The sequence below is a fragment of the Geotrypetes seraphini genome, chromosome 5 (genome assembly GCF_902459505.1).
Source record: "Geotrypetes seraphini chromosome 5, aGeoSer1.1, whole genome shotgun sequence".
In the NCBI taxonomy this organism is placed as follows: Eukaryota; Metazoa; Chordata; class Amphibia; order Gymnophiona; family Dermophiidae; genus Geotrypetes; species Geotrypetes seraphini.
Window position 1 is genome coordinate 148,771,604 of NC_047088.1, and position 21,651 is coordinate 148,793,254.

At 43.8% G+C, this 21,651-nt stretch overlaps 1 protein-coding gene across 6 annotated transcripts in view; it reads left to right on the forward strand.

Moving 5' to 3' along the window:
* Positions 1-21,651, forward strand: part of RAPH1 (Ras association (RalGDS/AF-6) and pleckstrin homology domains 1) — a 494,561-nt gene that overhangs the window by 234,342 nt on the left and 238,568 nt on the right. For 4 of the 6 annotated variants that reach the window (XM_033946873.1, XM_033946869.1, XM_033946870.1 and 1 more), the window contains exon 5: positions 13,375-13,452. The exons of the other annotated variants lie outside the window; for them this stretch is intronic. In XM_033946873.1, coding sequence (XP_033802764.1) covers positions 13,375-13,452 — 78 coding nt within the window. The remainder of the gene's footprint in view (positions 1-13,374; positions 13,453-21,651) is intronic. 6 annotated transcript variants of the gene reach the window in all.

Genomic DNA, 21,651 nt, shown 5'->3' on the forward strand with positions numbered 1-21,651 from the left:
CCATAGGATCTTTATCTGCTGCCATTTTCTGTATTTCTACGGAGTTGGCTTTACTAGAATTTATAACAGTGCTGCTTGTTCTGTTTTCCTAAAAAGAGATATGGTGGTGGCCTACTGGTGTAATGTTTGAAATGTTGCCAATTTCAAAATGAGGCTTTGTTTAGAAAGGCTATGGTGAAGCTGTACCATCATTCTTATTTCACCTTGCATATGGGTACTGGCACCATATTTCAGGAGCAGAAAACATCAGCAACAAGACTGCAAATGTCTTCAAGTGGCCCAATCAAAATCTGGACTTGAATACAGTAAAAAAGAAAAATTGGGGAAAAGACTTGAACTGCAATTCTCAGAAGATTGCCAGCTAACTGGAAAGAACGTGAACTTTTCATGGCACAAATGTTGTTATTTTTATTTATTCACTTTTTTTCTGTACCGTTCTCCCAGGGGAGCTCAGAACGGTTTACATGAATTTATTCAGGTACTCAAGCATTTTTCCCTGTCTGTCCCGGCGGGCTCACAATCTACCTAATGTACCTGGGGCAATGGAGGGATTAAGTGACTTGCCCAGGGTCACAAGGAACAGCGTGGGTTTGAACCCACAACCTCAGGGTGCTGAGGCTGTAGCTTTAACCACTGCGCCACATACTCCCCCCATCTTTCTGTGCAAAGTTCATAGATACTTAGCATAAATGAGTTACGGCTGTTACTTCTAGAAAAGGATATTTACCAAGTATCAAGTCAGGAGGTGCAACAATTTATGCAGTCAAATATTAGTTACAGAAATCTTTCAATTCTATTTAATATATTTTTAATTTTATTTTTAGACAGCTGACTATGGGGAAAAAAGTGCCAGGGGTGAAGACTCAGTGCCATGTGTTTGGAGCCTGCCAAAACTATCTTAATGCATTTTTCTAATGAAAATCTAATGGAAAATCCAGTGGCACTAACATATGACACTGTGCTATTTGGCACTTTAATGAGAGCTAAAAGTCAAATATCATCTTACTACAATAAACTTCTCTTTATTATGACAGGGGTTGCCATACAAATTATTTTAAGGAATTGGAAAAACTGGGATCGGTTAAACTATACCTTTTGGTGGGAGTCTCTGTGTCACGTCTTTAAAATGGAACGTATTATGACTATACAACAGGGACATTATAAGAAGTTTCTGGATATTTGGGAACCATTGACAAAATTTTGCAAAGAGTGATTGTTGAATTTGGCCCTTGATCATGCCCGTCCAGGGTGGGAGGTAGGGCTGGAAAATATTTTTAATTTTTAATTTGAGTGCAATTTTTGACTATGAAGATGGGGGGGGGGAAATGATATATGTATTTGTCATGGATTACAATTTTGATTGAATTTAGGTGCTATTATAGTGTAATATGATTGTATAATATTGTTGCACTTATTTTTGGCTTCAAAATGAATAAAGATATTAAAAAGAAAATTGGGGAAAAATATACAGATGCTGGTATTGAAATTCAGCTCTCCTCCCACTCAGCAAAATGAATTTTTTAACTCTGTTAATGGGAAAGCAGAACTATCATCTCTCTAGCCTGATCTTACTGACTTACATGCTTAGAATTACAAACAGATCCTCTCTTTTCCTACCCAAGGAAAATAGTTTTTCAAAGATCCTTACCTTCTGTTTAGGGAAATTAAGTTTACATTTTAGATTTGGTTGATTGGCTGCCTATCCAAAATTCTGAGTGGAACACAAATTAATATCTGAAGTGTTTTTTTTTCTCCCATAAACTTAACTAGGCAACACACATCTACAAAACATAAAAACATCAACATAAAATTCACTCAGCAACTTCAAAAGCTTAAAATAAAAATGTCTTTAGCTGCTTTCTTTTTTTTTTTTTTTTAAGTTCAATGATTTTTATTGAAAATTTCAAAAAATATACAGAAAGCAGTTGAGACACACAAAATCTGAATAAGAACCATTGGTATAGAATAAAACCATGTCTGCAATCAATAATATATAACCAAATTAATAAAAGAATGCAAGGTATGTGTAACTGCTAAGAGCAGATAGATGAGAAGCAGAAAAGCAAAGAGAGTGAATAAGAGAAAGGGAGATAGAGGGAAAGATTAAGAAAAAGCAAGAGATAGATAAATAGCGAGATAGAGAGGCAGAAGTGTCTATAGAGTAGAATGAACATACGAATCTAAGAATAACCAAGGTGATTTGCTTCGCACCATGTTTGCGGAGAGTCGAGAGACCGTATTTTTCTCATATGCATAAGATTCAAATTTGTGATACATGCTGAGAGAGTTCCACCAAAAGGTGTAATCGAGTAGCGAGGGTGATTTCCAATTTTTAAGAATATGCATAAGAGCTGTTACAAACATGGCATCAATGAGTTTAGGTGGGCAGTTTGTTTGTGCAAAACAAGGGTGCTGAGAACGAAGAATTACAATGTCTAAGGAAATCTCTTCAGAACATTTAGTTATGGATTTTATAGTGTTCCAAATACGAATCCAGAAGGAGTGAACCATAGTGCAATGAAAAAGCATGTGATCAAGAGTCCCGGACTCTGTTAAGCAGTTCCAGCAGATAGAGTCTTGTTTTAGTTTCGCTTTCCACATGCGAAATGGAGTCCATACTGCATTCCACATAACGAAGAACATTGATTGCGAGACTCTGGAAGAGAGAAGAGGACGATTCGTGGAAGACCAGAAAAGTTTCCAATCTATATCAGCAAGTGTAGTCTGCAGAATCGAGTCCCAATGATTCATTGATTGAGGTGAAAAGGTGAAAAAGTGATCCCTTAAAATACTATAAAAAAGGGATATCGCTCTACCCTTCATTAAGGCCAAAGTAGACCAGTGACGAATCGTGTGAATAGAGGTCATAAAATCAAGCCGCATATGCATTTTAGACAGTATTCCAGTAAGCATAAGCCATTGGGGATGTATAGAAGGTGGAAGTGAGTATGTAGAACAAAAAATATCAAAAGGAACTATGGAGGTAGAGGAGATCAACTGATGAACCAGATCGACTCCCGCCCGCTGCCACCTCTTCCATGAGAGGGATCTGCCTTTATTTTGAATTCTAGAGTTACTCCAAAGGGACATAAGTGGGCTTTCACTAATAGAAATCTCAGCCGTTGCATCTAGAAGATGAAGAGCGTGCTGCGTTGCACTCAGCAGTGAATACTTTCTCAAGTGTCTAGGTATTGACACCGTGAGGAGGCAGGAGACGTGCAATGGTGCACATAAAAAACATTCCATTTCAAGCCATGTTGGTTGATCTTGAGGATTAGAATCAACTATCCAATTAGCTCCATATTTAGCTAGAGATGCAATATAGTAATAGTAAAAATCAGGTAGATTTAATCCACCATTAATTCTAGAAGCCTTCAGTTTGGCGAGAGCAATACGGGGTTTTTTCTTGTTCCAGATAAATTCAGAGAGTTTCATATTGAGCCAGTGGAAAAATTTTTTCTGGCATAAGAGGGGAAGCATGGAAAGGGTATAATTAATTTGCGGGGCTAGAGTCATTTTAATGGAAGCTATTCTACCCCACCATGACAAATAAAGTGGTGACCAACGAGTTATAGTGGACGAGACTAAAGTTTTGATTTTAGAAATGTTAAGATCTTGGGCATGTATTGGATCTTTATGAATTAAAACTCCTAAATATTTCACAACTCCCTGCGACCATGAAAAAGGAAATTGAGCCAGTTCTGAGGAGGAGATATGGTCATTAAGGGGAAAAATCTCTGATTTCTCCCAATTAACAGAATATCCAGAAAGTTGAGCATATTGAGAGATGATATTAATAAGATGTGGCAAAGAGGCAAGAGGATCTCTGAGAAAAAGAAGGACATCGTCAGCATAGGCTGCTAATTTAACGTCTCGATTAGACGTGGGGATACCCTTAATTAGGGGACATTGCCGGATTGCTGATAAGAGAGGTTCCAATGCTAAGTCGAATAATAATGGTGATAATGGACAGCCCTGACGGGTGCCTCTGTGGAGGGAGAATTTGTTGGAGAGAGAATTGTTAATTAAAATACGAGCTGTGGGTTGTCTATACAATGTTTCTATCCAATTTGTGAAGAAGGGACCAAAATTGTACCATTTCAGTACTCGGAATAAGAATGGCCATTCCACACGGTCGAATGCTTTTTCAGCATCAATGGCCAGACCAATCACAGGATCTGATAATGTTTTGGCATGGGCATTGATGTGATGAAATAAGCGTAAATTGTCTCCAATGTATCTTTGTTTGGTGAAACCTGTTTGATCCTTGTGTATAAGGTTCGGGATAACTGTGGAGAGTCTTAATGCTAGTAGTTTTGCCATAATTTTGTAGTCCAGATTAAGGAGGGATATAGGGCGAAAATTTTTAACCAAGGTAGCATCGCGGTCTGGTTTAGGAATAACTACAATAGTGGCCTCAGCAAAATTAAACTGTTTCTCCGGAGTGGAGTGGAGAAAATCATAATACGTGAGAAGTTGCGGTGTCAGGAGAGTTCGGAAACACTTAAAGAACTCACTAGTAAAGCCATCTGGGCCTGGGGCTTTCCCGGAGGATAAGGAGGATATAGCAGTTTCAATTTCAGACGTGGTGATAGGAGCGTCTAGTTTTGTTTTAACGGATTCCGACACAGTTGGATGAGTTAAGGAGGCAAGAAAAGAGTTCATGTCCGATTCAGGGGCAGAGAGTTCAGATTGGTATAGAGCCATATAAAATTTTTCAAATTGGGAAGAAATCAGAGACTTGGTTGTAGCCAGTCGTCCTGAGGAATCTTGGATAGCTGAGATGTGTACCCGTTTTGATTTAGTTTTAAGATACCTAGCTAAGGGGCGACCCATAAGATTATCTCCCATGTAATGACCTGAAGAGGAAATGAATATGTCTCGTCTGGCCGTGTGAGATACCATAGTATTGTATTCATACTTAAGATTTTGAATACGTTGGAACATGGAAGGATCATGCAAATGGGAGGACATATGTTGTAGTTCTAGGTTTTTAATAGAGGTTTCTAATTCTTTTTCTTTTTTTGTGGATTGTTTTTTTTTCCAGGAAGCAAGTTTAATCAATTCACCTCTGAGAGAAGCTTTATAGGCTTCCCAAACAATAGCGGGACAGGTTTCTGAATCTTTAGTGTTAATTTCAAAAAATTCTGTAGTAAAAGATTTGACTTTGTCCACAATTGCATCATCTAAAAGTAAGGCATTGTTAAGTCGCCAGGAGGGAGACTCCTTGCGAGGGGCAGAAATAGTTAAGTGTAAAGAGATGGCTGCATGGTCTGTGAGAGTTATGGGATGTATGACGGTGTTTGTTACTTCTTGAATAAGTGTGGGGGAGAGAAGATAGAAATCGATTCTTGAGTAAGTGTTGTGTGGTGGTGAAAAGTGAGAGTATTCTCTACCTTTCGGATGTAATAAACGCCATGGGTCTACTAGGGAGAAGGCTTCCATTAAGGCGTGTAAAGCTGAGAAGGATCTGGATTTCGAGGGTTTGCAAGAGGATGACCGATCTATATAGATGTCTTGAATTTGATTGAAGTCACCTCCTATTATCAGAGAACAAGAGTTGTATTCAACTAACGCCAGCTGAAGATCTTTGAAAAAGTCCGGATGATCTAAAACAGGGGCGTAAACATTGAGGAGTACAAAATCTACTGAGTGCAACGCAGCGTGTACCAGACACCATCTTCCGTCAGAGTCTGTTTTAACAGAGTGAATAACAGGGGATAATTTGTCACTGAGAAATATCGATGTCCCATTTTTCTTCTTCTGAGTTGCAGGGGAATACAAATGAGTGGAATATCCCTTCAACTTAAATTTGGAAGCGGCAGCAGGCGGGAGGTGGGTCTCCTGTAAATAAACCACATCAGGATGTTTATTAAATACATAATTAGCTATCTTTTTTCTCTTAATGGGATGGTTCAAACCGTTCACATTAAAAGAAAAGACATGTAAATCAGCCATATTTTGGTGCAAGCAGTATTAAGACATAGTAAATATCACCTTTTTGGAAAAAGAACAAATAATATAACAAGGATATCAGGTAGACACTCCTGCCAGAGAGAAGAGAGAAAGAGAGGATAAGAATAAGAGTAAGAGTAAGTAGACTAGCAATGAAAGCATGATGTAAGGTCAGAAAAGAGAAAGACCATACTATCATGTATGAGATGAAACATTTTAAGGGTGCTCCTGTGAGCACGGAGAAATGACACATACGGAACAACTTGCAATACTCCACACCCACTCAATTCTAAGAAACTTGAAAGTGTCGTGCTTATCCACATTAACAATGAATAACAGTGAATTATAAACTTGAGTATATGCGATTTACAACTTCAGAAACAGAGGTGAACAAAGGAATTCGCAGCCCACCATGTTAGTTCATTTTCAAAGATTCCAGGAATGCAGCCAATTCTTCAGGATCAGTATAGGAGGTAGTACGGTTGTTGTAGGTAACTTTCATCCTGGCAGGGTACATAAGACCGTATTTAGCTCCAATGTCTTTGAGCTCCTGCCGATGGGAAAGGAATGCTTTTCTCTTCAAAGCCGTGGTTTTTGCTAGATCAGGCACTATGAAAAACTTCCTGCCCTGATGCAAGAGCTGGGGTTTAGATTTTGCTGTTGTGAGAATTTGCAGCGCGTGTTGAAATCTGAGTAGCTTAGCCACTATAGGTCTGGGAGAAGTGGCATGTGGAGAGAGATGAGATGGCACGCGGTGAGCACGCTCTATTTCTAATGGAGGTGAGAAAACAAGCCCCAGGGTAGCAGGCAGAAAGGTAGAGAGAAAGGAAGTCATATCAGAGCCCTCCGATGATTCAGGCAGCCCAATAATTCTTACATTGGATCTTCTGCTGCGATTAGAAAGATCTTCATAATCTCTTTGTAAAGTAGTGATCAGTTTATCATGCATAGTTACCGTTGCCTGTAGTGAAGGAATGGCAGACGTTTTTTCTTCAAGGGCATCCAATCTATGACGAGCATCCACGAATTGGGAGTTGAGTGCCTCTATTTCTCCCCTTATTAGTTTGGTTTCTTCAACCTGCTCCTGGATTATGCCCCTGATCGATCTCACTTCCTTCAGGAGCAGGTCTAGTGAGGCCTCGTCCGTCTTCGGCGCCATTTTCTCCGGCGTGCTCGGATCCGGTTTCAGACGTTTCCCTCCGAGTGGCGCGGGTGCAGCGGTCTCGTTTTTCGCCGGCTTTGGAGGCGACATGGGGGATCCTAGCAACAAGATCTCGGCGAAAATCGCAAAATTAATGCGAAAAAAGCACTGTTTGAGCTCGGTTTTAGTGTGGATGTAGAGGAGCAGCTATGCCATACGTGTTGGCTCCGCGGTAGTCAGGCCACGCCCCCCTCTTTAGCTGCTTTCTAAATGCTTACAAATCCAGAAGAACACTCCAGAAAGAGTTTGCAATCATTAAAAAAAACTCCCATACACACACAAAGTCCTTATGTGCTAATTTAACTGAGGAAAAATTAAGAACAATTTGCTGCGAAGAGCAAAGTGGTTGGTTAAAAAGCCTGGAATGAAGAAATACTAGGTGTAACACAACATTAAGGCCCACTTTTATCAAGCTGCATTATGGTTTTTATCGCCGGCTGCTACAGTAAAAGCTTTGACACTTATAGGAATTCTATGAGCATCGGAGCCTTTACAGCAGCGATTAAAAAAAAAACAACAACCCTTAACACAGCTTTATAAAAGGGGGCCTAAGTTAAAAAACCACCATAAGCACTTTAAACTTAGATTGTTCATAAATGAGCAATCAGATCAAGGCTTCTAAACTAGGGGTGACATGATCAAATCTGAGCTCAAGGAAGGTTATACATTCAATTACAGATGGCAGATTCCTGCCCAAGTGAGCATGTAATCTAAGTTGCTCCTCAGATAGTGGTGGGTTAAATAGATTACAAAGATAACACTAAAAGAAGCTTCTCTCATTTTTGATCCACTGCACTAACCACTAAGCAATTCCTCCAAAGCCATTGAAATTACTATAGGATGTATTGTTTGGTCATACCATTAACTGACATGGCCTATTTTTGATTGTCAAAAACCTTTTTTTAAAATCAATTGAACTAAAATGCTATTAATTATAGGGAGCAGCCATTGAATTGTTAGTTTAAGGAAACTATCATAAATTTTTAGACTGATTAATATAGCTAGTTTTTTAGTACTTGGGGGGTGGGGAGTGCAAGAATTGTTTATTAATAATAATAATAATAGTTTGCCATTTGTAAAATGTGAGACAAGGATGGATTGGCCCAGTTTTTCATAGTCTCAGCTATGAGTGATCAGACATGAGCATGATCATTACAGACATTTCTAATTTTTTGCACCAGCAGACAGGTGTCTGTAGACTTTTAAACCTATGATTCTTATGCTGTACTCATCACTCTTTGACCTTTGTTATCTACACTATGAACACACTGGAAATTAAAAATAAATTCTAGGATTCACAGTAATATAAAAAGTATTCACAGAATGTTTAGTTTACTGTTTAAGTCCATAGGATAGTAAGTAATTATACATTAATAATAGTAAGTAATTATACATTAATAAGAGACAACTTTATGTTTTTATATATGCTGCCCAGGTAGGGAGTTCAATTGGTAATTGTTCATTTGTCATTTATAGCTTGATACCTTTCCAACAGGCTAAGGGCTAGATTCACTAAGCCCACCGATCGTGTTTGCGATTGTGTACCAACCCATTTTTCCTCCGACCCGATTCACTAACCTCGAGGCCGATCATCCTCCGATCCGCGCATGCAGAGTAGGAACACCGACTGGGCTGTCGGATCAAAAAATAAGCGACTGCTGAGGACCAGTCGCTCACATCTCTGCCGCCCTGCCTGCCTCTCTGGACTGACAGCGCACCCCGTGAGCCTGTGGTTTTAACCCGCAGTTTTAAAGCAGGGCTGCACTACGGCATGTTCTGTTCCCGAACACACCGCAGTGCAGCCCTGCTTTAAACCCGCAGCATGGGATAGTGAGAAAGTCAAAAGTAAAGCCTCCTACTTGCAAAAACCCAATGCGAATAAAAAAAAAAGAGAGAAGACCTATGCGACCAGCATTGGTGCCGATCCAACTTCTGCTGCATTATTTAACACAACAGAAGTTTCCAGCCACTGTACAGCAACTGCTGGTGCCAATAATCTCTCTGTCGGGGTTTAAGCTAGAAGGCAGTGCTTGTTCACGGAGGGCCAGCGCATGCGCAGACCATCTACAGGCAAAGAAGATGGTCTTCGCATGCGTCGGGATTGCTCTGCGGCAATCCATATGGTCGATGTGAAGTGTGCCTTTGATTGCCCCCATTTGCATGAAGATCAGTCGGCCGGCCTAGGAGTGGATCAGAAGGAGTAGGAAGGTTAGTGAGTCTAGCCCTTAGTCTGTTATTGCATAATTTCTGTCCAAGCAACAAGATGTGAAATATACTGACATTGCCGTTCTCCCTTTTATGTTGAAACTTTTTTTTCCAGCCCCAGTGTCTTCCGTTTGGCATAAAATCTATATTTAGAAGAGCAGGAAGTAGATAAAAATGATTTACTAAGAGTCTGCTCTGGCATACATGTGGGACAAACATGCTTTGCTTTTATCTGGTGTTCAGTTTGACTTGCTTAAATATAGGGCTGCTTAATTTAAATCCAAGTAGTGTCACCCACAAAAAATCATCAGAAGGATGACTGTGGAGTTGCATTAAAGCTTATAAGAAGGATTGTTGTAGGCTCTAGAACCTCTCTTTAAAAGACCAACAACATTGTATTGCTTGTCTATTTTCCCACTGATCTACTCTTCAGTTGTGAAAATCCTCTGTTTTGGAAAATTCTTAAAAAAAAAAATAAATTTTTTATTAATTTTAACATTTGACAATTTACAATTTCAAGTGAAAAGAAAAAATACAATGTAAGCACCATCACATAGGATCAAAATATAGGAATTTAAATAAAGCATTACAAAGTATAATTAATCTACCATTTAAATGGAGGCGGAGCTGATGATAAGCTGAAATTTTTAGTCTGATTGCTCTTAAGCTATTCTTTTCTTTCTGAGCTATCATGTTTTTGAATATTCACAGACTACAGTGCCTCTTTTATTGTTCTATTAAGACTTGTTTATTTGAAACATGTGTAGTCTCTTCATCCACTGTTCCAAACTGCTAATGAGCAACATACATTATTGCATCACAGACAAAAACATAATAGCCAGTACCCAACCCATCCAGCATTACTTTCATCTACTCACAAAGTCACTTGCCAACCATGTATGCAACCATTTACCACCCCCAGGCCAAAGGTGGGATTATCTTGTCCAAAGTCCATTCTGAAAAATAAAGCCTTTAACTTCTTCCTAAATGTTGTATAAGAAACCATTCAGTGTAACTCAGTGTGGGAAGTGTGTGGTGCAGTGGTTAGAGCTACAGCCCCAGCACCCTGGGGTTGTGGGTTCAAATCTTGCACTGCTCCTTGTGACCCTGGGCAAGTCACTTTAATTAGGGAACAAGTGAATATATCCCCTAGGTCAGCGGTATCAAAGTCCCTCCTCGAGGGCCGCAATCCAGTCGGGTTTTCAGGATTTCCCCGATAAATATGCATGAGATCTATTTGCAAGTACTGCTTTCATTGTATGCTAATAGATCACATGCATATTCAATGGAGAAATCCTGAAAACCCGACTGGATTGCGGCCCTCGAGGAGGGACTTTGACACCCTTGCCCTAGGTCAGGGGTAGGGAACTCCGGTCCTCGAGAGCCATATTCCAGTCGGGTTTCCAGGATTTCCCCAATGAATATGCATGAGATCTATTTGCATGCACTGCTTTCAATGCATATTCATTGGGGAAATCCTGAAAACCTGACTGGATTGCGGAGTTCCCTACCCCTGCCCTAGGTGTTTAGAGTATCGAGTCACTTAATCCCCCAAGGCCCAAGTACATTAGATAGAGTGTGAGCCCACCGGGACAGATAGGGAAAAATGCTTGAGTACCAGAAAAATTTGTAATCTGCATAGAATTGTAAGATATGCAGAATATAAATAAATAAATAAACTGTACAGGTAATTTATTCTATTAGCTCTGCCCAGCAACTGAAAAAAAATTCTCTCTCTCATATCTTTGACTGATAAACCTGTGTAATTGAGGAGATATGCATCAACTTTCTGCATTCTGATTTCATGCAGATTGATTATCCAGCTTACAAAGACTGTAAGTTTTCTATGGCCAACATGACAATTAGTATTGTCTCCGCAGCCCACTAAAAAATAGTGCATCTATGTGCAAATCACTGATGAAACTTGTTTTAATGCTGTGTTTTGATATCGCAGACCTAGATACAATATCACATTTGGTGTCCTATTAAACTCTTCTCAAAGTTTAACATTTTGTTCTGGTAATGTGCTCTAATTGAATTATTCTTAGAGAGTCTTTATTTGCCATCTTAATAAATAATCCATCTGAGTTGTTGCCTTATTCTCTAGCTTGGATCCATTTTTCTTTTTCAAAGTAGCTTGAAAGTATGTGAAGACAAAAGAGCATGTCACTTATCAGTTTGACTTGCTTTCCATTTTGCAGCTTATTTTGTATAGTAAGTCATTTATTGGGAGTCACAAGATGTTTCTTTTGTAGAAAGTACTGCATGTCAACAGTAGTGCTACCCAATTCATGAATCGAATCGGTTCACCGATTCACTTCGGGTGAATCAATTTGAATCGATTCAAAACAAAACAAAAATCGGCTTCCCGATTCGGCTGACCCTCACCCCCTAAAGCAGGAGCGGCAGCGCTGCTCTTGCTGGCCAGCCACTGCCGCACCTGCTTTAGAAGACAAGGGGGAGCCCCAGCCGGTTAGTGCCGCTGTCCGGTTCCCCCCTCTGGTGTCCGGCTCCCTCCCTCCCCCCCCCCCCCGCATCTCGCTTTCCCCCCTGGCCTCCCCACACCGGCATTTACCTTAACAAAGCAGCCTGCAGCAAGATCGCGATGCCCTTGATCTTTGCACTGCTTCGGAGCTGTTTCCTCCACTGCGGTCCCGCCCCTCCTCTGACGTCAGAGGAGGGGTGGGACCGCAGCAGAGGAAACAGATCCGAAGCAGTGCAAAGATCGCAGGTATCGCGATCTTGCTGCAGGCTGCTTTGTTAAGGTAAACGCTGGTGCGGGGAGGCCAGGGAGGGTGAGCAGTTCCTCGGGGTGGGGCGGGCAGGCCTTCAAGGGAGGGGGGACAGGCCTTCTGGGGGGGAGACAGGCCTTTAAGGGGGACAGGCAGACCTTTGGGGTGGGATGCAGGCCTTCTGAGGGGGACAGGCAGACCTTCAAGGGGGACAGGTCTTCAGGGGGAGTTGCAGGCCTTCAGGGGGGACAGGCAGGCAGGCCTCAGGGGGGATGCAGGCCTTCAAGGGGGGACAGGCCTTCCGGGGAGTGGGACCCTGGTGTAGAAGTACACAGAGGGAGGGAGGGAAGGGGGGTTCAAAGAGACGCGCATATGCCGGACTTTGGGGGGGAAGAAATAATGTTCTGAAAATAGAGGAGAGGGAGAGAGATGATGAACCATGGGATTTAGGGATGAAAGTTACAGAAAGGGAGAGATGATGAACCCTGGGGTGGTGGGGAAGGGGGGATAGATGCTGGATAAAAGGGTAGTTAAGAAAAGACGGATCTGTGGAGGGAGATGAAAAAAAGGAATGCCAGACCTCCTTGGGAGGGAAGGGAAACGGAAGGGGTGACAGGGATGGCAGATGGATGGTTAGCACAGAGAAAGAAGGAGACCCTGGCAAGCAAGTTATCAGAAGACAACCAGAGCCTGGGACCAACAAGATTTGAATAATGATCAGGCAACAAAAGGTAGAAAAACTAATTTTATTTTCTGTTATGTGATTACAATATGTCAGATTTGAAATGTGTATCCTTCCAGAGCTGGTGTTAGACCGCAAGTGTGAGCTAGGATTTAACAGAGAGAGGAAAAGTCTTTTTTGCTTTTTATTTTGTTTACACCACAGCGCCAGTGTGGTTAGGAGAAGGCAAAGGGGGTGAAAAGGCTATAAAATAAGCCCACCAGGATGTTTGAAAAAAAAACAAAAAAACCCATCCAATTGGACAGGAAAATCAAATCGAATCGAAAAACTAATTCAATAGTCTGAATTGAATCAAATCGAAATTTCTTTTCCTGAATCGGACAGCACTAGTCAACAGAATCATGAATCACTCCTTCACTCTTTTCATACCTTCAAGAGAATAGTTGCATTTTTTTGGTTTTTTTCATTTGCCTGCCTTCTAGTTCATTTGGTGTTCCCCTTCCCCATACAAAACCTTCCTGCATGGTATTAAATAGTGCCTTTTTCCACTTTCCCTTTTCTGTTCATTCTTTTCTTCTCCTGTTCCTTCATTTTCACAGCATGTTGCTTCTATGGAAAGACCCAAGCAGGCCAAACGTCATCTTGACTTTACAGAAGAGGAGGCTGAGATGAGTCCTGTAAGTTGTTACATCATCTCTTTCTGTGTGCTTCCCTTGTGAAAACATACAGTAGTATAAGTTCAGCCACATGTGGGAATCTCATTTTTAAATGGAGATAATCCACAATTCTTCATGGAACTGCTTAGATAAAAATTCAGCTTGTGTTTCAAAACAAATCACTGTCAATGATGTGAATAATGATACAAAGCAAACACGTTGCCAACTGGTGTCTTGAATGTACCGTATTTTCACGCAAATAACGCGCACCCGTATAAAACGCGCACACGGGTATAGCGCGCAGAAACCACGATGATATGTACAAAAACTTTGGTATACCGCGCTCACGGGTATACCGCGCATGCTGCCCGACGCTCCTTTCGCCCGCCCTGACTTTCCGACTCTCCGTTCACCCCCCCTGACTTCCGTGCACTGTCCCCCCTTGAAGGTCTGTCCCCATCCTGAAAGCCTGATGCCCCCCCCCGACGTCCGATACATCCCTCCCCCCGAAGGACCGCCGACTCCCCAACAATATCGGGCCAGGAGGGAGCCCAAATCCTCCTGGCCACGGCGACCCCCTAACCCCACCCCGCACTACATTACGGGCAGGAGGGATCCCAGGCCCTCCTGCCCTCGACGCAAACCCCCCTCCCCCCAACGACTGCCCCCCCCCAAGAACCTCCGACCGCCCCCCCAGCCGACCCGCGACCCCCCCCTGGCGACCCCCACGACCCCCCCACCCCCCTTCCCCGTACCTTTGGTAGTTGGGCCAGAAGGGAGCCCAAACCCTCCTGGCCACGGCGACCCCCTAACCCCACCCCGCACTACATTACGGGCAGGAGGGATCCCAGGCCCTCCTGCCCTCGACGCAAACCCCCCTCCCCCCCAACGACCGCCCCCCCCAAGAACCTCCGACCGCTCCCCCAGCCGACCCGCGACCCCCCTGGCGACCCCCACGACCCCCCCACCCCCCTTCCCCGTACCTTTGGTAGTTGGCCGGACAGACGGGAGCCAAACCCGCCTGTCCGGCAGGCAGCCAACGAAGGAATGAGGCCGGATTGGCCCATCCATCCTAAAGCTCCGCCTACTGGTGGGGCCTAAGGCGCGTGGGCCAATCAGAATAGGCCCTGGAGCCTTAGGTCCCACATAGGGGCGCGGCCTGAGGCACATGGTCGGGTTGGGCCCATGTGCCTCAGGCCGCGCCCCCAGGTGGGACCTAAGGCTCCAGGGCCTATTCTGATTGGCCCACGCGCCTTAGGCCCCACCAGTAGGCGGAGCTTTAGGATGGATGGGCCAATCCGGCCTCATTCCTTCGTTGGCTGCCTGCCGGACAGGCGGGTTTGGCTCCCGTCTGTCCGGCCAACTACCAAAGGTAATGGGAAGGGGGGTGGGGGGGTCGTGGGGGTCGCCAGGGGGATCGCGGGTCGGCTAGGGGGCGGTCGGAGGTTCTTGGGGGGGGCGGTCGTTGGGGGGGAGGGGGGTTTGCGTCGAGGGCAGGAGGGCCTGGGATCCCTCCTGCCCGTAATGTAGTGCGGGGTGGGGTTAGGGGGTCGCCGTGGCCAGGAGGGTTTGGGCTCCCTTCTGGCCCGATATTGTCGGGAAGTCGGCGGTCCTTCGGGGTGGGGGTGCGAGTGGTCCTGCCGGGGGGGGGGATGTATCGGACGTCGGGGAGTCGGCCGGGCAAGAGGGCTTGGGCTCCCTCTTGCTCCGATCGTGGATGCGGGTGCGGGTGGGAGCGCGTGCGAGCGGTCGTTCGGGGTGGGGGTGCGAGTGGTCCTGCCGGGGGGGGGGGATGTATCGGACGTCGGGGAGTCGGCCGGGCAAGAGGGCTTGGGCTCCCTCTTGCTCCGATCGTGGATGCGGGTGCGGGTGGGAGCGCGTGCGAGCGGTCGTTCGGGGTGGGGGTGCGAGTGGTCCTGCCGGGGGGGGGGATGTATCGGACGTCGGGGAGTCGGCCGGGCAAGAGGGCTTGGGCTCCCTCTTGCTCCGATCGTGGATGCGGGTGCGGGTGGGAGCGCGTGCGAGCGGTCGTTCGGGGTGGGGGTGCGAGCGGTCCTGCTGGGGGGGGTGAATCGGGCGTCGGGCGGGGTGGGAACTATGTTTTAAAACTTTTGTATACCGCGCTCACGCATATAACGCGCGAGGGGTATGCGCGGTAGGTAAAAACGCGTATAACGCGCGCGTTATATGCGTGAAAATACGGTACTTTACCTCCCCCAATCTTTTTTTTATTTATTTTTTTTTTTTGAGTGTTCCTTTTTTCTTCCAGCTAATTTGGAACCAATGCTGAGAACCTTCTAGTTCAATAGGAATGTCATTCTTAAACCGGGGGGTTTATGCACCTTCACCCGCGAGGTGTGTGTAGAGAGCCTCATTTGCACTTTTCCACTCTGCTTCCCTTTGCCCTGGGCTGTCCTGCACTACTCAGTTACTCTTTCTACATTCGAGGTGGTAGAAGCCTATCTGTTATGCTTGTGTTTATTTCGTCCATTTTCGGGTTTTTATCATCCGGTTGAGAGGCTTTTTGGTGCTGTAGAGGTTCCTGGTCTCGGGACATCTCTGGCTCTGGGAGAACACAGACTTTTAGGTCAGAAATCAGTAGTCAAGGGGCCACCTACATTGCAGGAGACCCACTTGGCCAGCCTGCACTAATAGTTTGGGAGCTCAGGGACAGGTCCCTTGGAAGCAAGGGTTGCCCCAGGTTCTGTCCACAGTGGGCTTGAGTGCAGGCTGAAGAGTTTCTGGGAGGAGTTGAGGTCTCAGAGAATGACATGGGGACAAATTTTTCCCCATCACACGGGAACTCATTTTTCCTTCTGGGTGAGTTCTTTTCCTGTCCCTGCCCCATTCCTGCAAGCTACGTCCTCATCTGCACAAGCCTCAAACATTTTAAAATCATAAGTGTTCAAGGCTTGTGCGGTTAAGGCAGAGCTTACAGGAACAGGACAGGGGCAGTGACAAAACTCGTGGGGACGGGATGGGGATATTGAGTTCCTGCAGTGACAGGGAAAAATTTGTCCCTTTGTCATTCTCTAGTCTCAGTCCCTCCATAGAGACTGAGAGAAAGTCAGAAGAAGCAAGCAGTCTGATTTCCAGGCATGCCTGAGGCAGAAGTTCTCCTCTTCAGCTTGCTGCAGTGTCAGCGTATGCAGCTCCCAGCATAAAGCATTGCACAGTGAGTTCAGGGCTGACAGTCCATAAAGCAAAAGTGGGTGGGGGGGATAAAAAATCTCCAAAAGTGGTTTCTTTGGGGTTCTGGGGCAAGAGCAAGGATCCCCCACCCCTAAAATCCTAAAATAACTTTTTTTGACCCCCAGTATAGCTCCCATGGGCCATTTTTAGTGACAAAATCGCTGCCTCTGTGGCCCTCTTGGATTTTCCAATTTTTTGAATAAAACCTCTATTTGCCTTAAAACACCTAGATTTTGCTCAAAATCAGGTTATATTGACTCCTTAGGCCAGGATACTTTGGATTCATTCCAGATTTGCAGTCTGGCTGGCCAAGACCATCCATGTTCCACCTGCAGCACGGAGGCGGGGGGCGGGGGTAGGAGGCACGAGCTTACTCTTTAGTCCCTCTGGTGGTTTGGAATCCCAGATAGTCTGGGTCCCAAGTTGGAAATCCTAGTCAGGGCTAGGAAATGCAGGCTGTGAGGTCCCAGCGAAGTGTAGCCACGTCATTACCAGGAAAATCCAGGAGGAGACATAGGAGCACCTGCAGGGTCCTTCAGGGCATCCTGGTCATGGTTTTGCTCCAGAATATAGCAGGATGAGGCAGAAAGCATACTAAAATTACAGCGGCTGTGTTAACCCCTCAGAGGTATTGACAGCTGTAGCATCAGGGATTTCTCTCAATCAGAGCGCATATGTCCTGCATCAAAGCCATGTTCGAGTGAAGGGGGACCAGTCTGATGAAAACTGGGAGGAGAAGATTTGATTTCTATGCTATTACTCTTCCAGTCAGGGTCCTCAATAGCAGGCGATATGACCTCACGCCTGGAGATTCCAGAGGCCAACCAAGTAGTGGCCCTGGATCTGGGAGAGGACCCAAAAGTGTGCAGGTTTTTCAAGCACTCAGCACTCTTAGAGGTAATAACTGAGTCTCTCTTAGAATTAGAGCAGCCTCAGTTTGCTATGGCTCAGTGCTCGCCTATGAACAACACAAAAGCTCAGACTATGGGCTTTCCTTCACACCACTAGGATGCTAATGGACCACTGGGATGTTCCAGAGGGTCTCCTCAGGGTAGCAAAGGCCACAACAAAGCTGTATCTCATGGACGCCGAATTTTAACAGCTTTTATCGAGTTCTGCGCATTAATTATTTGGGAGGCAGGTTATTGCCGTGTAAAAAGAATCAAGCATATTAATGGTGTGCATACAATCTGAGTTCCACTGTAATTGTACTCCCAGTTTATTAGTGAAATAAGTACTAAATATAGTATCTGAAGTATCAAAATAACTTAGTTGTGGCTCGCTTTAGAATTTTTTTAAATTTCTCTTCAGAGTACAGTATATAATTTCTGTATGTATTCTTGTATCTGCCTTTTACTTTTTTGAAAAGGGATATTGCGTGATAAAATCTGTATTATCATATTCAAGGTGAGCCTGACAAGCATAAATTACACACACTCGCCCCCTGCTGGTTAGGTTGTAAAATCTATCTTTTCATGCTAAGTCGTCTTCATGAAAAAAAACAAAAAAAAACTCCAGCTATGTCTAGGTTACTTATCCTAATAATTTTACAAGTCAATCAACTGTGTTTTCTTATGAGTGACCACCCAGTGGGTTAATCTGGCATTTACTTAAGATAATATGTAGAGTCCTTGAACAAGCAGGTCCTGTAGGTATTGAAGATACGATCCATTCTCATTATTTCCGTGTTCCTGATTTGCGATTCTGCTTATCTGCGATTGTACACATTGTGACCGCTTGGAGTCTTGGTTATAATCAAATATCATCCCCATCATGTTTGGCTGCCTATATGGTTGACATGGTGGTGACTTCACAACCGGCACTTGAACATGGGTGACTGAGGCCTGCACAGAGTGGTGGGTACATCTTTGGCCACCTTGTTGGGCAGACTAGTACTATGAGGATCTTTTTCTGCTGTTATATACTGTTACTGTGTTTTCCTTCCCATGTGTGTTATGTTGGAAATAATTGTAGTAAATTAAAATTATAATGTTCTGAGGAAATTTGAAAGTCATGGGATAGGAGGGTAACGCCTTATTATGGATTAAGAATCGGTTGAAAGATAGAAAATAGAGAGTTAAATGATCATCTCAATGGAGAAGAGTAATAATGGGGTTCCCCAGGGGTCTGTTCTCGGACTGCTGCTTTTTAACATATTTCTCAATTATCTTGAGATAGGAATAACTAGTGAGATAATTAAATTTGCTGATGACACAAAGGTGATCAAAGTTGCTAAATCGCAAGAGAATTGTGAAAAAATTGCAAGAGGACCTTGTAAGACTGGGCGTCAAAATGGCAAATGATGAATTAATGTGAACAATTGCAAAGTGATGCATGTGGAAAAGAGGAACCCGAACTATAGATATGTGATGCAGGGTTCCATATCAGAAATCACCACCCAAGAAAAGGATCTAGGTGTCATCGTTGAGGATAGAAACATAGAAATAGACGGCAGATAAGGGCCACGGCCCATCTAGTCTGCCCACCCCAATGACCCTCCCCTACCTTTCTCTGTGAATAGATCCCATGTGTCTATCCCATTTGGCCTTAAAATCAGGCACGCTGCTGGCCTCAATAACCTGAAGTGGAAGACTATTCCAGCGATCAACCACCCTTTCAGTGAAAAAGAATTTCCTGGTGTCCCTGTGCATTTTCCCGCCCCTGATTTTCCACGGATGCCCCTTTGTTGCCGCGGGACCCTTGAAAAAGAAGATATCTTCTTCCACCTCTATGCGGCCTGTGAGATACTTGAATGTCTCGATCATGTCACCCCTCTCTCTGCGTTCCTCGAGTGAGTACAGCTGCAACTTATCCAGCTGTTCCTCGTACGGGAGATCCTTGAGTCCCGAGACCATCCGGGTGGCCATTCTCTGGACCAACTCCGGTCTCACCACATCCTTACAGTAATGCTTGGAATCAGCGATTTCTCTATGCAAGCTGATGTAATTTGGGGGGAGGAGCCAGCAAGCGGAAGGAGTGTATCACCATTTGCTTATTCTAAGAAAAGGGGTATTAGTTCCCAAAATGTATTAATGTAGTCCCATGGAAAGGTTTTGCTTATTTTCTTTTTAATCTTTATAATTTTTTTTTTAATAAATGTTCTGTTAGGGAATTCTGATATTTCAATAGCCAGCTGAGTTATCTAGTTATTTAAGGATATGTCTGTGTTCTGTTTAAGTGGGTTTTATGTTTGTTTACTGGTATTATTGCTTTGTCATTCCCTGAGAGTATCTCAATATAACTAGAAGGTTAACACATTAGAGCCGCAGGCCTGATCTAAATAAATCTACTGCCATTCAATTTTGTAAAGCTGCTGCTTTTCAAATCTGTTGAATATTACTAGGATGGTATTTAGTGAAATCTAGAATACTTTAGGTTAAAGACATGCATTGTTTCTATCCTGAATTTTATCTGCAGGAACAAAAACATTTGTATGAAAGAGGCAGTTTTTAAGTAAGTTCTTTAACAAGAACGCACTTAAAATTACTAGTCTAAGAAATTAACCCCCCTTTTACAAAAGTGTAGCACGGTTTTTAGCGCTGGCCGCGGCAGTAACAGCTCCAGCACTCATAGAATTCCAATGAGCGTCCGAGCTGTTACGCTGCTGACATTAAAAAAACGCTCGATGGGGGGTAAGATGCTTAAAATTAAGATCCCAATTTATTTAAAGCTGTTTAATAAAACTGCATATTTATATTGGCTACCACAAAAGTCATTCCATATTCTGATCAGTAATGACAGAATTAGACTTTGTCTTGGTCATGTATGAGTTTTAGTGTAAGTTTGTTTTTATTGGGTGAGGGTGGGGTTGAGTTTGTAGAGCAGCGCGTCTCAACCTTGACCTGGGGGCACATCTAGCTAGTTGGGTGTTCAGATTTATCTCAAGGAAAATACATATGAGAGAATTACATGCAGTGTGTCCCCAGTATATACAAAGTTCACTCATGCATATTCACTGTGGTAATTTGAAAACCCAACTGGCTTGGTGTATGTCCAGGATAGAGTTGAGAGGCACTATTTTGGATCGTGTCATTTGGAAGCTGTTGGTTTGTTGTTTACTGTTGTGGTTGTTGGGAATTCCATGGTTCTCTTTCATGAAATTTTTGATTGCTGGAAGTCCTTGATTTTCTATTAAGTCCATCTGGTATGATTCTAATACTCCTCTGCATGTCATATTATAATTTGGTGTGCTAAATGCAATAATAGTAGCTCTTAGGACTCTCTACTACGGCTGTTTAATTTTGGATTAGCTTTAATGGAGTCCAGCATGATGAGAGAATAATATGGAGGTGAATGAAGAGGAAGGCAGGCAGAATGGTTTAGGGCAGGGCTGCCCAAGTCCGGTCCACGAGATCTACTGGCAGGCCAGGTTTTCAGGATATCCACAATGAATATGCATGAGAGAGATTTGCCTGCACTGCCTTCTTGGTATGCAAATCTCTCTCTCATGCATATTCATTGTGGATATCCTGAAAACCTGGCCTGCCAGTGGATCTCGAGGATCGGACTTGGGCAGCCCTGGTTTAGGGAATAAGGGGAGGGGAAAATAAAAAGCAAGAGGGAGTAGAATGCCTTTGAAATGGTTGACTAAACTATAAGCTCCTCTAAGTTTGCCAAAAGGTGCTTAAAAAGATACAAAAAGGAGGCAAAAAATGTCAATAAGGACTCTATGAGTGTGTCTATCAGCTAATCACTCCTAACAAACCAAACCACACAGGTACCAAATATCAATTGAAGGATAGGGGCGCTCTCAGTGTGAGGTTGTTAGCGACGGGAGGACTCTATGAGTGGGTTTTCAGTTTGATTCACTCTCTCACTAGTTCACTGTTTGTGACTTATTCATTGTTATTAATTCTGCACAGTTGATTTTGCACACTAGGGACGCCCGATGATGGTGTGCAGGTGGGGTGATTCACCTCCGTCTTTGTAAGTGGAAGCGCTGGAGTTTGTTCTCCCGTCGCTAACAACCTCACACTGAGAGCGCCCCTATCCTTCAATTGATATTTGGTACCTGTGTGGTTTGGTTTG